This window comes from Agelaius phoeniceus, chromosome 29, assembly GCF_051311805.1.
Source record: "Agelaius phoeniceus isolate bAgePho1 chromosome 29, bAgePho1.hap1, whole genome shotgun sequence".
In the NCBI taxonomy this organism is placed as follows: domain Eukaryota; kingdom Metazoa; phylum Chordata; class Aves; order Passeriformes; family Icteridae; genus Agelaius; species Agelaius phoeniceus.
This window is the reverse complement of record NC_135293.1, coordinates 3,232,083-3,249,233: the sequence shown is the minus strand read 5'-3', so window position 1 is coordinate 3,249,233 and position 17,151 is coordinate 3,232,083. Positions and strand designations below refer to the sequence as shown.

General features: G+C 42.8%; 1 protein-coding gene across 1 annotated transcript in view; it reads left to right on the top strand.

Annotated features, from left to right (window-relative positions):
* The window catches only part of CPAMD8 (C3 and PZP like alpha-2-macroglobulin domain containing 8), a 71,167-nt gene that overhangs the window by 9,942 nt on the left and 44,074 nt on the right, over positions 1-17,151 (top strand). The window contains exons 11-19 of the mRNA XM_054650375.2: positions 712-939; positions 1,494-1,664; positions 2,019-2,147; positions 4,658-4,847; positions 8,158-8,330; positions 8,650-8,799; positions 8,902-9,063; positions 12,217-12,359; positions 13,287-13,349. Of these exons, the coding sequence (XP_054506350.2) occupies positions 712-939; positions 1,494-1,664; positions 2,019-2,147; positions 4,658-4,847; positions 8,158-8,330; positions 8,650-8,799; positions 8,902-9,063; positions 12,217-12,359; positions 13,287-13,349 (1,409 nt within the window). The remainder of the gene's footprint in view (positions 1-711; positions 940-1,493; positions 1,665-2,018; positions 2,148-4,657; positions 4,848-8,157; positions 8,331-8,649; positions 8,800-8,901; positions 9,064-12,216; positions 12,360-13,286; positions 13,350-17,151) is intronic.

Here is a 17,151-nt window from a genome sequence, read left to right as displayed (position 1 = left end):
AGGAGAGCAGGAGCCTGAGGTGACAGAGTTAGTCCAGACCATGGCTAAGGGAGGAAAATGAAACTTCCCTTTCCTTTTCCCCCCCCCTTTCCTTTTCCCCCGTCACGGACACATTTCATGAAAAATCCTTTCATTAGGATCTTTTCTCCTAAGAAGCTGAGAGGCCTCAGAAACAAAATGTAAACAATAATAATCTGCTGCTGTGGAATGCAACAGCTGCATCTGTGATTGGTCTCATGTGGTTGTTTCTAATTAATGGCAAATCACAGTCCAGCTGTCTCAGACTCTCTGGTCAGTCACAAGATTTTGTTATCATTCTATTCCTTTCTATTCCTTTCATGCCTTCTGGTGAAATCCTTTTTCTATTCTTTTAGTATAGTTTATAATTTTCTTTTAATGTAATATATATGATAAAATAATAAATCAGCCTTCTGAAACATGGAGTCAAGATTCTCATCTCTTCCCTCATGCTGGGACCCCTGTGAACACCAGCACAATTGGTGACCCTGAGTGAGAAACATTCCCACACCTTTTCCCCCCTCTTCTTTCCTTTTCCCCCCTCTTCTTTCCTTTTCCCCCCTCTTCTTTCCTTCTTTCCTTTTCCCCTCTCCTTTCCAAAGCCCTGCTGCACCCCCCGCTCAGGTTGCTGTGCTTTAGCTTTGTTTGCTGTGCCCCGTGTGGGTGTCCCAGCCCCTCCCTGTGTGCCCCCAGATCGATGGCTCGGCCGAGTTCGAGGTGTGTGTCAGGGACATGATGCCAGCGGATGTCCCCGAGCACTTCCGAGGCACTGTCAACATCTGGGCCATGGTGATCAGCTCTGATGGCAGCAAGCAGGTGACCTTTGATGACTCCACGCCTGTCCAGAAGCAGCTGATTGATATCAAGTACTCCAAGGACACCAGGAAGCAGTTCAAACCCGGGCTGCCGTACAAAGGCAAGGTGAGATTAGGAATAATCCTATGTAGAGAGTTTTTTGGATAATTGGTTAGCTGAGAAAAGACATTTCGATGTGATACCGATGGATAAGGATAGGGGAAACAAGCTGGGAACTGAGCAACCAGTGTCCAATCACTGACAAAGGTCACAGTGACTTTTTCTGAAACGGGAAGACGGGGGAGAAAATCGCTTGCTAGAAAATGTAGATATCTTAGGTAGAGAAGCTAGAAGAATGCAAACATAGAAGTAAAACAATTACTAGAAGATAGAAGTAGGTGTGGTTGATCCAAGTGTGCTTTAACCAATAATGAGCTCAGCTTTTGCAATATGTATAAGCTTCATTAACACCAATATAAATATGTGTGGGTTTTCAATAAACTTTGGGATTTGCTATTCACGCATATGGTGTGTCGCCTTTCTCCCGCCGTTCACGACAATCCTATTTTTAATGCTGTTGGGTACTAATATGGCTGATTTCAGTTGATCCCAGTGGTTTTCCCCACCTGGAATTGCTGATCATTTCAAGTTAATTGTTCTGTAAATGCCCCACTGTGCAGGTGGAGGTCACTTACCCCGATGGAAGCCCAGCTGACAGAGTCACCATCCGAATTAAAGCTGAGCTCACACCAAAGGACAATGTTTACACCAGTGAGCTGGTCTCAAGGAATGGCCTGGTGGAGTTTGAAATCCCCTCCATCCCCACAGCTGCCCAATATGTCTGGCTGGAGGTGGGTAAAAGCTCCTTATGGGATTAGCAGGCTTTAATGGAACTAATCTTGTCAAACCTGCACTTTATAAACCAGTGCTACAAACAGGAAATCGGTGCCTTTTAGCCTCAGCTTCTGGGTTTCAACACAGCAAACACTGGTTTGCTTCCTGCTGCCAAGAGAACTGGTGCTGATAACCACCATGAAAAGATGCTCCTCCAAATGCACCTTAACGTGGTGGTAGGGGTCAAATATTTGGGGAGTAAAGATGGCAAGAGATGAAAGATATAAAATGGGAGAGGAGAGATTAAGAAAGATCAAAATGAGCTTTCTATGCATAACATTGATGTAACTTTTTTCCCCATTTTTTTGAAGACCAAAGTGACAGCAATTGATGGGAAACCCTCTGGGGATCAATATCTGCCCAACTATTTGTCCATCAGCAGCTGGTACTCGCCCAGCAAGTGCCACATCCAGCTCCAGGCACCAGATAAACCTTTCCAGGTATGTTGGCTTCACCTTCCAGCATGGAAATTAAATGAAATCCCCTGCATTGCTTGGCTTAAAGCACTTTATTCTAATTAAATATTTCTGGACATTCCTGATTCTGGGATCTTGAACTATTTCCACTACAAAGGAAGAAGAAACCGCACTTGAGCCACCAAATAATTGTTAAATGTGGGCTCCACAAGGAGCTAAGCACAATTCCCTGGGTGCTCCGTGCACCAATCCACAAATCCAACCATTTCTGTTCAGAGAGGGTGGGTGTAGGCATGGAAAACTTCATAATTTCACATTTAAATGTGTGTTCTGTGCCTCCAGTAACTCTCAGACATGGATTGCTTGCTGAAAATGATTGGAAGTGATGTTAGTGGGAGTGGCTGAATTACTCAAGACCAAACTTAAGGCTGTGTAGTCTCACTGGAACTTCCAGTTTAAATCTCAGCTGGATCTGTTCAGTCTTCCAGTTATTGAGCTCTCAACATGATTGCCTTGTTTTCTTTGGTGGGTTTTGTAGGAGCCTCTCTAAAAATATAATCCTGCCCTATAAAAGCTGTTGTGATTTCTCTCCTGGAGAAAAGATCTGATTTAATCATGATTCCTGTTTTCTGAGAGCTGTTCAGGGTTTCTTCTTACCCAAGAAAATGTTCTGAAGGTCTGCATAGTGCTCAGTGGGAAAAAAAAGGGGGTTTTGGCCATAAACACACAGAGATTTGTTATCAGCAGGTCTGTGAGGTTGGTTTCAGATTCTTTGTATCCAAATAAGAGCTTTTTTTTTTTTTTATCATTGCATTTCATGGAAGTTTAATGGCTAATTAATCTTTTACAAGTTTCCTGAGGTATGGAAAGGGGATTATACACTGCTAATCTGAACACATTGTTCTTATTATAACCTGATTAGAACTAATTCTTCTGTGGGAAAGCTTGGAGCTGGATGACCAGCTGATGTGGGAACTATTCCCATGCATTGCCAGCTCTTACAGGGTGTTCCAATTAGCTACATTCATTTTTTAATGAATTGTTTCATCATTTGCACTGGGGAATTCTTAATACTTCAAATATTTGATGTCACGAGGCACCTCTGTGGCATTCTCACTGTGTTTAAGCATCAGCAGCTCCTGGTGTTCCAGTTCTGCCCTTTTGGTTGGTGCCATGTGTGCATTCTGCAGGGAGAACACTTGGAGCTGAAAAAAGAGAAATTTTCAGCACATTTCTGTGGGATCTTCTAAGCCTGAATGGTTTTATTTGGGAACTGCTCTGCTTTAAGTGGCAGGAGGGGAAGGTGCTGAAGAAATCCTACTGGTGTAGGGTCCTCCAAGTGTCCCACTGCTCAGATCCCAGCAGGAAGGAGTTTGTGTTCCTAGGAAGGTCTGCTGCTCCTCAGGGTGATGGATCCCATGGCTGGTGTCTGTTCTGTTGGCAATTTGGGGGATTTTGTTTTGGGGTGTTCAGTACTCCCTGAGCCCCTCTGGGTGCAGAGTTTCAGTGCCCAGGTGAAAATAAAGCAGATTTCTTCTCATTTCTTTGTGTGTTTGACACCTCCCTGAGTGCCCAACTCACAAATTGTTATCAAGGCTTTGTGTAATTTGACAGCGTTTTCCCTCAGAGCTCTTCCCAGTCGTTTCATGGTGATGTTTGAATTGATAACAGCCACATGGATGTAATCACAATTAAACTGCAAAGATTATCAAACACATCTCTTCCCACCCCCAACCCAACTCTTTCCTTTTTTGGCCTGGGCTACTGAAGGGGTGTCTAAAATTCAACCAATTCTGACAGCTGCTCTGTGCCAAAAGGCTTAACTTCCAGGATTCCAGGGATTCCTTCATTGTTCCATTAATGCATACAACCCCCAGCTCAGCCTCCTGTAGATTTGCAGTGAGTGGAGAGCTGAACACAGGCTCCTTTTTAGTGTGGAAAAAGTCCCTGAGAACAGTGCAATAATAATAATAATCATCATCATCATAATCATCATTATATAATGAAATATATATAATATATTATATAATAATAGTAATAATAATTATTCTTAGATACTAATATACTTTATCATATAATTATTATTTATTAAATATAAAAATATAAATTTATTAAGTAAATAATAAATATAAATTATATAATATATAATATATATAATATATATAAAATAATATATAATATATAATATAATTATATGTAATCATATATATAATTATATATTATATAATTATTTATAATAATATATATTATATATAATAATATATATAATATATATAATATATAATTATAATGAGATTATTATTATTATTATTATTATTATTATTATTATTATTATTATTATTATTATTATTATTATTATTATTATTATTACTATTATTACTATTATTATTATTATTAATGCACTTTTCAATGCACCCATTCATTAGGAGAGGGCTCAAACCTCCTGTGGCCTGGAACCCAAGCAGGTTCCTGTCCTTTACCACCCCAAAACTCATAACAAAACAAATCTTTGGCTTTTCTGTCCTTGTCTGCAGGTGGGAGAGGAGGCCTGGATTGCAGTGAAATCCACCTGTCCTTGCAACTTCACTCTCCATTATGAGGTGGCATCACGAGGGAACATTGTCCTGTCGGGGCTGCAGCCCAGCAATGTCACCCAGCAGAGGAGCAAAAGAGCCACTACAGCCCTGGAGAAGAACATTGACCTCACACACTTCCCAGGAACAGGTAGCCAGCACCAGAAATGCAACTCATGCCTATTTTCAGAAAAAAAAACAAACCTTTCCACACCTTTTTTGTTAATGTGATGCTCCTGAAAGAGTATAATTTTGTGCAAGAAAAATGTGCAAAAACGTGGTGCTCCTCAAAGAGTAGTGATCATTTTGTGCAAGAAAAATGTGCAAAAACGTGGTGCTCCTTTCAAGGATAGAGATGATTTTGTGCCCAGCAATGTCACCCAGCAGAGGAGCAAAAGAGCCACCACAGCCCTGGAGAAGAACATTGACCTCACACACTTCCCAGGCACAGGTAGCCAGCACCAGAAATGCAACTCATGCCTATTTTCAGCAAAAAAACCAAACCTTTCCACACCTTTTTTGTTAATGTGGTGCTCCTGAAAGAATAGAGATCATTTTGTGCAAGAAAAATGTGCAAAATGTGGTGCTCCTTTAAAAAATATAGATGATTTTGTGCAAGAAAAATGTGCAACAATGTGATGCTCCTTTAAAGGATAGAGATGATTTTGTGCAAGAAAAATGTGCAAAAACGTGGTGCTCCTTTAAAGGATAGAGATGATTTTGTGCCCAGCAATGTCACCCAGCAGAGGAGCAAAAGAGCCACCACAGGCCTGGAGAAGAGCATTGACCTCACACACTTCCCAGGAACAGGTAGCCAGCACCAGAAATGAAGCTCACCCCTATTTTCAGCCAAAAAACCAAACCTTTCCATACCTTTTTTGTTAATGTGATGCTCCTGAAAGAGTATAATTTTGTGCAAGAAAAATGTGCAAAGATGTGGTGCTCCTCAAAGAGTAGAGATCATTTTGTGCAAGAAAAATGTGCAAAAACGTGGTGCTCCTTTAAAGAATAGAGATGATTTTCTGCAAGAAAAATGTGCAAAATGTGGTGCTCCTTTAAAGAATAGAGATGATTTTCTGCAAGAAAAATGTGCAAAATGTGGTGCTCCTTTAAAGAATAGAGATCATTTTGTGCAAGAGAAATATGCAACAATGTGATCCTCCTTTAAAGAATAGAGATCATTTTGTGCAAGAAAAACGTGCAAAAATGTGGTGGTCCTTTAAAGGATAGAGATCATTTTGTGCAAGAAAAATATGCAACAATGTGATGCTCCTTTAAAGAATATAGATAATTTTGTGCCCAGCAGAGGAGCAAAAGAGCCACCACAGCCCTGGAGAAGAACATTGACCTCACACACTTCCCAGGCACAGGTAGCCAGCACCAGAAATGCAACTCATGCCTATTTTCAGAAAAAAACCAAACCTTTCCACACCTTTTTTGTTAATGTGATGCTCCTGAAAGAATAGAGAGAATTTTGTGCAAGAAAAATGTGCAAAAATGTGGTGCTCCTTTAAAGGATAGAGATCATTTTGTGCAAGAAAAATGTGCGAAAACGTGGTGCTCCTTGAAAGGATAGAGTTGATTTTGTGCAAGAAAAATGTGCAAAATGTGGTGCTCCTTTAAAAAATATAGATAATTTTGTGCAAGAAAAATATGCAACAATGTGATGCTCCTTTAAAAGATAGAGTTAATTTTGTGCAAGAAAAATGTGCAAAAACGTGGTGCTCCTTTAAAGGATAGAGATCATTTTGTGCCCAGCAATGTCACCCAGCAGAGGAGCAAAAGAGCCACCACAGCCCTGGAGAAGAACATTGACCTCACACACTTCCCAGGAACAGGTAGCCAGCACCAGAAATGCAGCTCATGCCTATTTTCAGCCAAGAAAACCCCACCTTTCCACACCTTTTTTGTTAATGTGGTGCTCCTGAAAGAATAGAGATGATTTTGTGCAAGAAAAATGTGCAAAAACGTGGTGCTCCTTTAAAGGATAGAGATCATTTTGTGCAAGAAAAATGTGCAAAAACGTGGTGCTCCTTGAAAGAATAGAGATGATTTTGTGCAAGAAAAATGTGCAAAATGTGGTGCTCCTTTAAAGAATAGAGATGATTTTGTGCAAGAAAAATGTGCAAAAACGTGGTGCTCCTTTAAAGGATAGAGATCATTTTGTGCAAGAAAAATATGCAACAATGTGGTGCTCCTTTAAAGAATATAGATAATTTTGTGCCCAGCAGAGAAGCAAAAGAGCCACCACAGCCCTGGAGAAGAACATTGACCTCACACACTTCCCAGGAACAGGTAGCCAGCACCAGAAATGCAGCTCACCCCTATTTTCAGCAAAAAAACCAAACCTTTCCACACCTTTTTTGTTAATGTGATGCTCCTTAAAGAATATTTGTGTAAGAAAAATAGTGAGATCCATTCACCTCAGGCATGTAAAAAAGTTCTCCAAGAGGGGTAACTCTTGAAAAGTTTTCTTTGGTCTTTCTGAAGTCTTTCTCAGATGAGGAAAGTCTAATATTGGAGTGGCAGGGCTGGGGCAGTTGGTTCAATTGGTTGTGTTTAAACTGAGGAGAGGATGTTGGATGGAAAGAGAAAATGAAATGGGCTGATCAAGGAGATCACACAGCCCCCAGGGGGAAGGGTAATGAGATGGGGACTCCTGGTTTGTACAAGGAGTAACAGGAACACAAAATTCTGGTGGATTTGGGGAGCAGGGGAGTGAGAAATGGTGAGGTTGGGAAGATGGACAGAACATCTGCCAAAGGAAAAGTCTGACTGTGCTGTGAGAGTTGGGGAAAAGGCAACAGGAAGCTCCCTCCAGGTACCCCCCAAGCTTCTGGCAGTCAGTGATTTAGGATTTGTGATGATTTTCTGCACTGAGGGTTTGTTCTGAGCTGTTGCATTCACAGTTTGCTCTGGCATGGGGAGAGTTCAGGGCCAGGTTCTGTGGGGCTTTGGGCAGCCTGGTCTGGTGAGAGACATCCTTGTCCACAAAAGTGCAGGATCTTTAAAGGTTCCTTCAGCCTAAATCCTTCTGTGATTCTGTTTTACAGCTCCAGTGATTCTCTGCTCTGTAAACTGCACAATCCTTTTTCAAGGATTCAAGGATTTCAATTCCTTTTCTCCCATCAGCATTCTCCAGCAATAGATACCATTGTCTGTTTATTTTCAATGGCTTGATAACTTGACTGTGTCTTTCCTTGATTTCATGGCTGGAAAACCACTGAGTAATCCTTCCCTACCCACCTTCTCCATGCTGCTCATTAAATTATGAGTGCTAATTACCTTTCACAACGAGGGGGAAAAGGGAAATATTGTGAACTCAGGAAGGTGTGGAGCAGGAACAAGGGAAGGATGCAAGTCCCAAATGGAGAGTTCTGTGCCTGTCAGCATTAGGAGGGGGCAGGAAAGGAGTGACTGGGATAAATAAAACTTCTTTTTCTCCACAATTCCTATTTCAGCACCTCCCAGCACTCCTGCAGCAGAGGTTGAGGTGTGTGTGACCTTCCTGAGGTTCTCTGTTGTTCACTCCATGGCTCCCCTGGCTCGGCTCCTGGTGTACTACGTCAGGGAGAACGGAGAGGGGGTCACAGACAGCCTGCAGTTCCCTGTCACCTCCTCCTTTGAGAACCAGGTAGGGGAGAGGGAGGGCTGCTGCCTCACTGCTCTTTGGTTTTTGGCAGGGCTGGTGTCTCACTGCTCTTTGGTTTTTGGGAGGGCTGCTGTCTCACTGCTCTTTGGTTTTTGGCAGGGCTGCTGTCTCACTGCTCTTGGCTTTAGGGAGGGCAGGTGTCTCACTGCTCTTTGGTTTTTAGCAGGGCTGCTGTCTCACTGCTCTTTGGTTTTTAGCAGGGCTGGTGTCTCACTGCTCTTTGGTTTTTGGCAGGGCTGCTGCCTCACTGCTCTTTGGTTTTTGGGACAATCACTGCATTTAATGGCATTTCCCTTCCCAGGTCGCCGTGGCGCTCTCGGCCAACGAGACCAGGCCTGGTGACCTTGTGAGCATCAAAGTCAGAGCTGCCAAGGGAAGCTGTGTCTGCCTGGCCACGGTGGACAAGAGTGTCTACCTGCTCAAAACAGGCTTCCAGCTGACAGCCAGCCAGGTAGGGTGAACTCCCAGCCCTGATGTCCTCTCCTGAGCCCTGTGATCCTCCCCCAGCTGGGGGAAGCAGCCAAGGAGAGCAGCCCATGCCCTTTCCCTGCAGGTGTTCCAGGAGCTGGCAGAATATGATGTGTCTGATGCTTTTGGAGCTCCAAAGGAGGAAGGGCACTTCTGGTGGCCTGGCATGTCCTCCCGCAGGCGCCGCAGGTCCTCGGTGTTCCCCTGGCACTGGGACATCACCAAGGACGCTCGCTTCGCCTTCACAGTAGGAAGAGCCACCCTCCCTTCTGTCTCTTGTGCTTTCATGTTTGCAGAGTGTTATCAGCCCCATAACCAGCCTCCCTTCTCTATTTTCTGCTCTCATGTTTTCATTTGCAGCCCCATAACCAGCCTCCCTTCTCTATTTTCTGCTCTCATGTTTTCATTTTCAGCCCCGTAACCAGCCTCCTTTCTTTGCTTTCTTGTTTGCAGGGCATTTTCAGCTCCAGAGCCAGCCTTCCTTCTCTCTTCTCTGCTTTTATGTTTGTAGGGTGATTTTCAGCTCCAGAGCCAGCCTTCCTTGTCTCTTCTCTGCTTTCATAGTTGCAGGGAGGTTTTCAGCTCCAGAGCCACCCTCTCTTCTCTCTGCAGTGTCTCTCTCGTGTGCTTTCATGTTTGCAGGGGCGAATTTCAACCCCTTAACCAGCCTCCCTTCTTTGCTTTCTTGTTTGCAGGGGCATTTTCAGCCCCATAACCACCCTCCCTTCTCTCCTCTCTGCTTTTATGTTTGTAGGGTGATTTTTCAGCCCCATAACCAAGCCTCCCTTCTCCTTTTCTGCTTTCATGTTTGCAGAGTGTCGTCAGCCCCATAACCAGCCTCCCTTCTCTATTTTCTGCTCTCATGTTTTCATTGTCAGCCCCATAACCAGCCTCCCTTCTTTATTTCTTGTTTGCAGGGCATTTTCAGCTCCAGAGCCAGCCTTCCTTCTCTCTTCTCTGCTTTTACGTTTGCAGGGGGGTTTCAGCTCCAGAGCCACCCTCCCTTCTCTGTCCTGTGCTTTCATGATTTCATTTTCAGCCCCAGAGCCACCCTCCCTTCTCTCTGCAGTGTCTCTCTCGTGTGCTTTCATGTTTGCAGGGGTGAATTTCAGCCCCTTAACCAGCCTCCCTTCTTTGCTTTCTTGTTTGCAGGGCATTTTCAGCTCCATAACCACCCTCCCTTCTCTCTTTTCTGCTTTCATGTTTGTAGGGTGATTTTCAGCCCCATAACCAAGTCTCCCTTCTCTCTCTTCTCTGTGTAGGGTGATTTTCAGCCCCATAACCAAGCCTCCCTTCTCCCTTTTCTGCTTTCATGTTTGCAGGGGGGTTTTCAGCCCCAGAGCCACCCTCCCTTCTCTGTCCTGTGCTTTCATGATTTCATTTTCAGCCCCAGGACCAGCCTCCCTTCCCTCTCTTGTGCTTTCACATTTGCAGGGGCGTTTTCAGCCCCATAGGCCGGGGCTTTCCCCCACATCAGAGCTGGGTGAGATGAAAAGTGATTTTTCAGAGCAGAGCACACTGTTCTAGCAGAGATATCCGAGAAGCATGGTTTGGTTTTTGGCCAGCCCAGTCCTGGGAGGGGCAGCTGCCCTGCTGGGTGAAGGAATTCGTGCTGGTGCTCTGGAGAATCAAGGCCCAGAGGGTTCCCCCAGGCAGGGGTGAGCTTGCAGATCTCTTCTGCAGCTACTGCAGCAGGGAGGGAAGGTGGAATGGGAATCTTTCCTTGTAGCCTTTCTTTGGGAAATCATTGCGGTTTCTTCCCCGCCCTGGTTCTCCCGGGGCTCTTCTGTTGCCATCTGCGTGAAAAACCTTCATATCCTTGATCAGGTTACTCCCTAAATGCTATATATTTATAGTTAATTGGTGTGTTTCCATAGTCAAACCTGGCCAGATTGTAAAAATCTGATTTCCTTTGATCTGTGCCGTGCGTTTGAATCAAATTGAAAGTTGAGCATTTAAAACAAGTTGGGTTTTTTAAATGTACTCGTGCACTAATTCATTCTTTTTTTTTCATTGCTTTGCATACTAACAATGCAACCTTTTAAGCTGAAAACCAGTCATTTGTAGCTCTTAAGAAAAAACTGCTTTCCATGAGCTTTTTGCTTTGCTTTTGTTTAAAATGGGTGTTCCCTCATCCATTTGAGAAGTTCACCCTTTCAGGCTCTGCTCCCATCCCTTCTTTGCTTTCCACAGCCCTGCAGGATGTAACCCCTGCTCCCTGAGACAAGGCAAAGCCTGAGCTGTAAATGTTTGATATTTTTTACATCACCTTCTCCTTCTTGCTCCTCTGAAATGCAGACTGGCCTGGAGAACCAGTGCCACAGCCCTGACCTTTGGTGTTCTTTCCCTTTTTAATCCACATAACTCCTAAAAATTATGATCCTTGCTTCCTACAAATCCCCCATCTCTTCATTCTTCGGCCTTCCTCTGATTTTAGCTAAATTGTTTTATTCTGTTGCCTTAAACCCCAGAGGTTTCACACATCCCCCCCAATTCCTCATAATCTCTTAATTACAAACTCTACATCCTCATTTTTGTCCACTGCTGCTTTTCCCCCTGGGCTCTGAGGGTTTTTTTTTTTTCTCTGATGCAGCTTTTTTTGTGCTTACTGAGAGCTGCAAACTCTTGGGAACGAGTTCATTTTTGGGGAGCTGGTGTGAATGCAGGGCTGGGGATGTGTGCAGGGGGCAAAGCTCATCCCCCAGAGCTGCTGGCTCTGGTGAAAAAGGGAATTTAGGGCTGGGAGCTTTCCTGTGAGGACACTTTTCATCTTGCTTGGCATCCCTGGCAGGGCAGAACTGGTGGTGCCTGATGAGAGAGCAGCCTGCACACTGGGAACTGTTAGGAAGGGTGAAAAGCTGTGATGTTTTATTCTAGGGGAAAAAAATAAGATTATTTTTACATGTCACGCTTGCCCAGTAATGTTAGATACTGATTTAAATGTGTTTTCCAAGCAGACAAGAAGTATATATTCATATTTAAATATTTTTTAATATTTAAATATGAATATATACTTATATTCAAATATTAATAATTTAAATATTTAAATATTTTTAAAATATTAAATATTTAAATATTTTTTTAATATTTAGATGTATTTTCCAAGCTTTCTCATAAAGCCTTAAGCACCTTCACATTAACAATTATTTTTACACAAAGCTTTAAAAAAATCCTCAAGATTCCATTGGGTTTTCCCTGGTAAATGCTAAAATATAATTAAGGGATTCTATTTTTAAAAAAAAATCAATTAATGAATCACATTTAATTCTTTTTCTTTAATCCTTTTTATTTATTTCTTTTTTTTTTCATTTAATTCTTTTTCTTTAATCCTTTTTATTTATTTCTTTTTTTTTTTTCCTTGCTGGTTTTTGTTTTGTGGTGCTGATTTTTCCCTGTCTAGGAAACTGGCTTGGTGGTGATGACTGACATAGTCAGCCTGAACCACAGGCAGAATGGAGGGATGTACACAGATGAGGCTGTCCCAGCCTTCCAGCCACACACGGGCACCTTGGTGGCCACCATGCATTCCAAAATAGCACCAAGGTAACATTTGAGCCTTAATATATCTATTGTCTGTGATACTCCTGGCTGGTTTATTTGGTTTTTTTTTTCTCTCTATTCTCAGTTTTTTCCACCTCAGGTTTAGACAAGGCAGTGATGGGGAAATTCTTCAAATTTGGCTTGGTAGATATTAAAAAAAAAAAAAAAAATTGACACTGCTTTGTTTAAATTTAATTTAATTCTGGAAAAGTGATACTTGCAAAGAGTGCTGAATTATCATTTAGAAGAATATTTCTCTGCAATTTGCTGTGAATTTCTTGGAATGTTTGCAAGCTCCAGCTGTTTTTGCAGAGTCACTCATTGCTCACGATTTGGACCATTCAGCTGCTGGTCAAAATCAGCAGAGTGAGGATCTGTGTGAGGGAAAGGCTGGGAAGTGCCACAAGTGATGAGGATGGGCCTTCCCTCTGCATCCTGAACTCCCCAAAAGCCTCTCCTAGCAGAGGAGCTTCTGGGGTTAGTTAGGAAATAGATAATGAAGTATAACGGGTATAAAAAGCTGATGTAAATTGTTAAAATATTGGAAATCAGGACAATTCAAAGAGCAGGGATGGAGAAGGATGGGATTGCTGGGAGTCACATGCTGCACTTCTTCCCCTCGATTCCCTTTGGTGAAAGAATCTGGATCACAAACCAGTTTTATTTCAAATTCCATTCTTTCTGCTGGTTTCAAAGGTTATCTTTCTTGTAGTATTTTGTAGATTCGTGTTTCAGCCTGCAGAGTGGGTGTGCACACAAAGGGACTGTTTCAAACCCCATTGAATTTGTGTTATTCCCTCCTTAATGAGTCTGCACCAGAGTTTTGGTCGTGTGAGCCAGAGTCAGCTGATAACTCTGATTTATCCCTGGCTGCTGGAAATATCTTATTGAAAGAATCAATTTGCAAGGATTTATTTCTTGTTCTAGCAGAGCAGAGAAGAGGAAAAGAACCTTCTTCCCTGAGACGTGGATTTGGCGCTGCCTCAATGTCAGGTACTGGCATTAATTATATCCAGAGGGTTGTAAACAAAGCTCTTTAAAATCTAATCAGTTACACTGGCATTTTCTGTTATTTCGATTTTTTAATTATTGTTTTTCCTCCTATTGTTGTTTATCTTCATTACCACTTCAGTCTTTGCAGCGTTTCCTCTGGTCCTGAGGTGTTCCCTTGCCTCAAACTGAACCTCTCAGTTGTGCCCACATGGATTCTCTGTTGTTTGCTTATCAAATTTTCACTTTCTCTGTCATCTCCTGCAAGAACATCTCCCCCAGGCCTCAATCTGCCTCCTCTCAAATCCTGCTTTCCTCTGGGTACAGTTGGAACTAAAATATAAATTATTAAAGAGATAACGAATCCATCCCACAACAGCACACCCAGGATAATTTGAAGCAATTATTAAAAAGCTTCTCCAGGTTTGCAAGTAAACTTCATCCTCAATAAATGGTTGTAAATTAAATTTGACAGGAACTTGGAGCAAGTGTATTCAAATCTGTTCAATTGAGCATGAAATATGCTTTGTAGAAATACACAAAGAATTCCAGAAGTGCCCATTTGGGCCTCAGCAAGCCAGGGCAGTTAATTATAAGTGGGAGAGTGTGGAATAAAAAGTTGCAGATGGCATTTTCTCTACTTCATTTCATTAGAAACAACTGAGGTGGAGCATTCCTTCATTTCCACTCTCTTGAGCAGGAAGAATTTTTTTTTTTCTTCTACAATTTATAATATACAATCCTAAAAAAAAAAAAAAAAGAAAAAAAAAGAAACAAAAGCCTAATGTCAACTTCCCAAACCAATTCTAAAAATTCCTACAGCCTGGCTGGAGGGTCTAATGGCTGGAAATGAGTGTGTACTTTGGCCCTGTGCCCAGAAGAGTAAGTGCCCTCATGTGTGAAAATAATGTTAATGCTGGTTATGGGCTGAAATCCCAGTGGAAAGAACATCAGCTGCAACAAATTGTCCGGTTAAACAGGCTGGAACTGTGCCAGAGCTGCCTCCCTCCCTGCTGCTCCTCAGGCCTGAGCATCAGGGCAGCTGCAAACTGCAAACTGCAGCAGGGCCAGCACCAATGGCTGCTGAAAAGGAGCTGAATAACTTTGATATTTAAGTTGGTTTAGATGGGATATTGGGGAAAAAATCTTTCTGTGGAGCCCTGGCACAAGGTGGGTGCCCCTGGGTCCCTGGCAGTGCCCAAGGCCAGGCTGGAGCAGGGCTGGGAGCACCTGGGACAGTGAAAGTGTCCCTGCCATGGCAGGGGTGGCACTGGGTGGGCTTTGAGATCCTTCCAACCTGAACCATCCTGGAATTCTGTGAACGTTTCCATTGCTTGGAAGCTTCTCTGGAGCAGTGGGAGGTGTCCCTGCCATGGCAGGGGTGGCACTGGATGGGCTTTGAGATCCTTCCAGCCCAAACCATCCTGGGATTGTGTGACCATTTCCATTGCTTGGCAGCTTCTCTGGAGCAGTGGAAGGGCAGGGATGGCCTGAGGCTTTGAGATCCTTCCAGCCCAAACCATCCTGGTACTGTGTGACCATTTCCATGGCTTGGCAGCTTCTGTGGAGCAGTGGGAGGTGTCCCTGCCATGGCAGGGGTGGGATGGGATGGTCTCTAAAGCCCCTTCCAACCCAACCCATTCCATGTTTTATGATCCAAGTGCAATTCCCAAGGCTTTTCCCTCTGCAGTTGGAGCTGGGGGAGCCACATTCACCAGCCAGTGCTTGGAGTGTGGCTGAATGATGAAAAGCACACGGATCTCCGCTTTTACAGTTCACACGGATCTCCACTTTTACAGTTCACACTGATCTCCACTTTTTACTGTTCACACGGATCTCCACTTTTTACTGTTCACACGGATCTCCACTTTTTACTGTTCACACGGATCTCCACTTTTTACTGTGCACACTGATCTCCACTTTTTATTGTGCACACTGATCTCCACTTTTTATTGTGCACACTGATCTCCACTTTTTACTGTGCACGCTGATCTCCACTTTTTACTGCTCACACTGATCTCCACTTTTTACTGCTCACACTGATCTCTACTTTTTATTGTTCACACTGATCTCCACTTTTACAGTTCACACTGATCTCCACTTTTACAGTTCACACTGATCTCCACTTTTTATTGTTCACACTGATCTCTACTTTTTACTGTTCATATGGATCTCCACTTTTTACTGCTCACACTGATCTCCACTTTTTACTGTGCACACTGATCTCCACTTTTTATTGTTCACACTGATCTCCACTTTTTATTGTTTCCATCCTTTCCCTTTGTAATACAAACACAGAGGTGAGTCCCTGATGAGCTGCCCGGCTCCTGACATGAGCAGCACCTTCAGCCTCACTGGGAATTGATTTATTTAGAGGAGGAAAGCAAAGCCAAGGAGCTTCACTGGTGCCTCAAGTGAGAGCAAACCTGAAAAGCAGTGGCAGTGCAGCTCTGTGTGTGCATCATGAGGACACCATGTCGTGCTGGTGACCTCCCATTCTCGTTTTCCATGTCCCCAAAGCTGGCAGCATGTGTGTCAGGCTCTGGGGAATAAATGAGAACTTGTGAGGAAACAACCTTGGGGTGCACTCACCGCTGCACCGATCTCCCTGCCAGCTGAGCCATGAAATAGCTTTTGTTCCTGTGGTAGAGGAAATGTTTTCTGTTCCAGGCAGGGCCAGAGCTGCTTTGCAGGAGGGAAACAGCAAAGTCTGAAGAAAAAAACCCTGAATTTCTATTATTATAAAGCATAGAAGAGGATACCAGGTTTATGATATCCCTTTCTGCTACGCACAGGAAAGCTGAATACTCAGAGATTTGATTTTTAATAGCTGATTTCTGTCCTCATTGAGAGAAAATGATAGGTTTGGAATTTTTCTAAGTCAGGCATTCCAAAACCAAGCAAAGCAAAATGTTTCTGAATCAAAAGCAGCAGTTGCTGAACTGGGTGTTTAGAAAGTTCCTCATTTGTCCTTGCATTCAGGCAGAGTCTGCAGTGTGGCAATGGACACAGGGACAATGAGTTCCAAAAAACCTCACTTTTATTTCACTAGCTGTTAAATCAATTACTGTTGAACTGTTTTTATCTAGGACTTTGGTCTGGGATTATTTCTTATTTTTCCTTTTAGATTTTGGCGTTTGTTTCAGGGTTTTGTTTAGGTTTTTTTAACTTTGTGCAGACATTTGCCTCTAAGAAAAGTGACTTGGAAATGAGGCTGAAAAGGAAATTTTTAATCCAGGAAGAATTTGTCTTTTGCAGAAGTAACTATTTGCTTTTCTGCTGCTTATAAATATTAAAAATTAAAAATTTGCAACTCTCAAAACTGATAGAAAGCACAGGGCCTTTTGTAAAGCTCCAAGCAGCCAATGCTATCTGATAAATCTACATCTGGAGGGAATTCCCCAAAATGCTTGGGGGCATCATTAAAAATGTTAGGAAAATTAATCCACAAACACCAGAGGTTTATGTCCAAAAAGGAGAGAGAGGAGTCCTTTGACTTTATTCAGATAAAGGGAGAGGCCATGGGGCATTGCCCTGGGATCTCTCCAATTTTTGGAGGATGCAGCCCCCATTTTATCTCAATTTCCCTTCTCTCTTTCCCCATTTCTGAGGTACTTGAGAGGTTCAGACTTCCCAGAACACCTGATACCAAGGACTCCCTTCTAATGTACAACCCTCCTTTTTAATTTTTAATTCTTATGGAATTTAGGGGTTTTTCTTCTCCATTGTTTCTTTCATCTTTCAATGTCTAATTTCATTTATCAGCAAACCTAAAGCTTATTTGTAAAAGCAAATATCTTTTTCC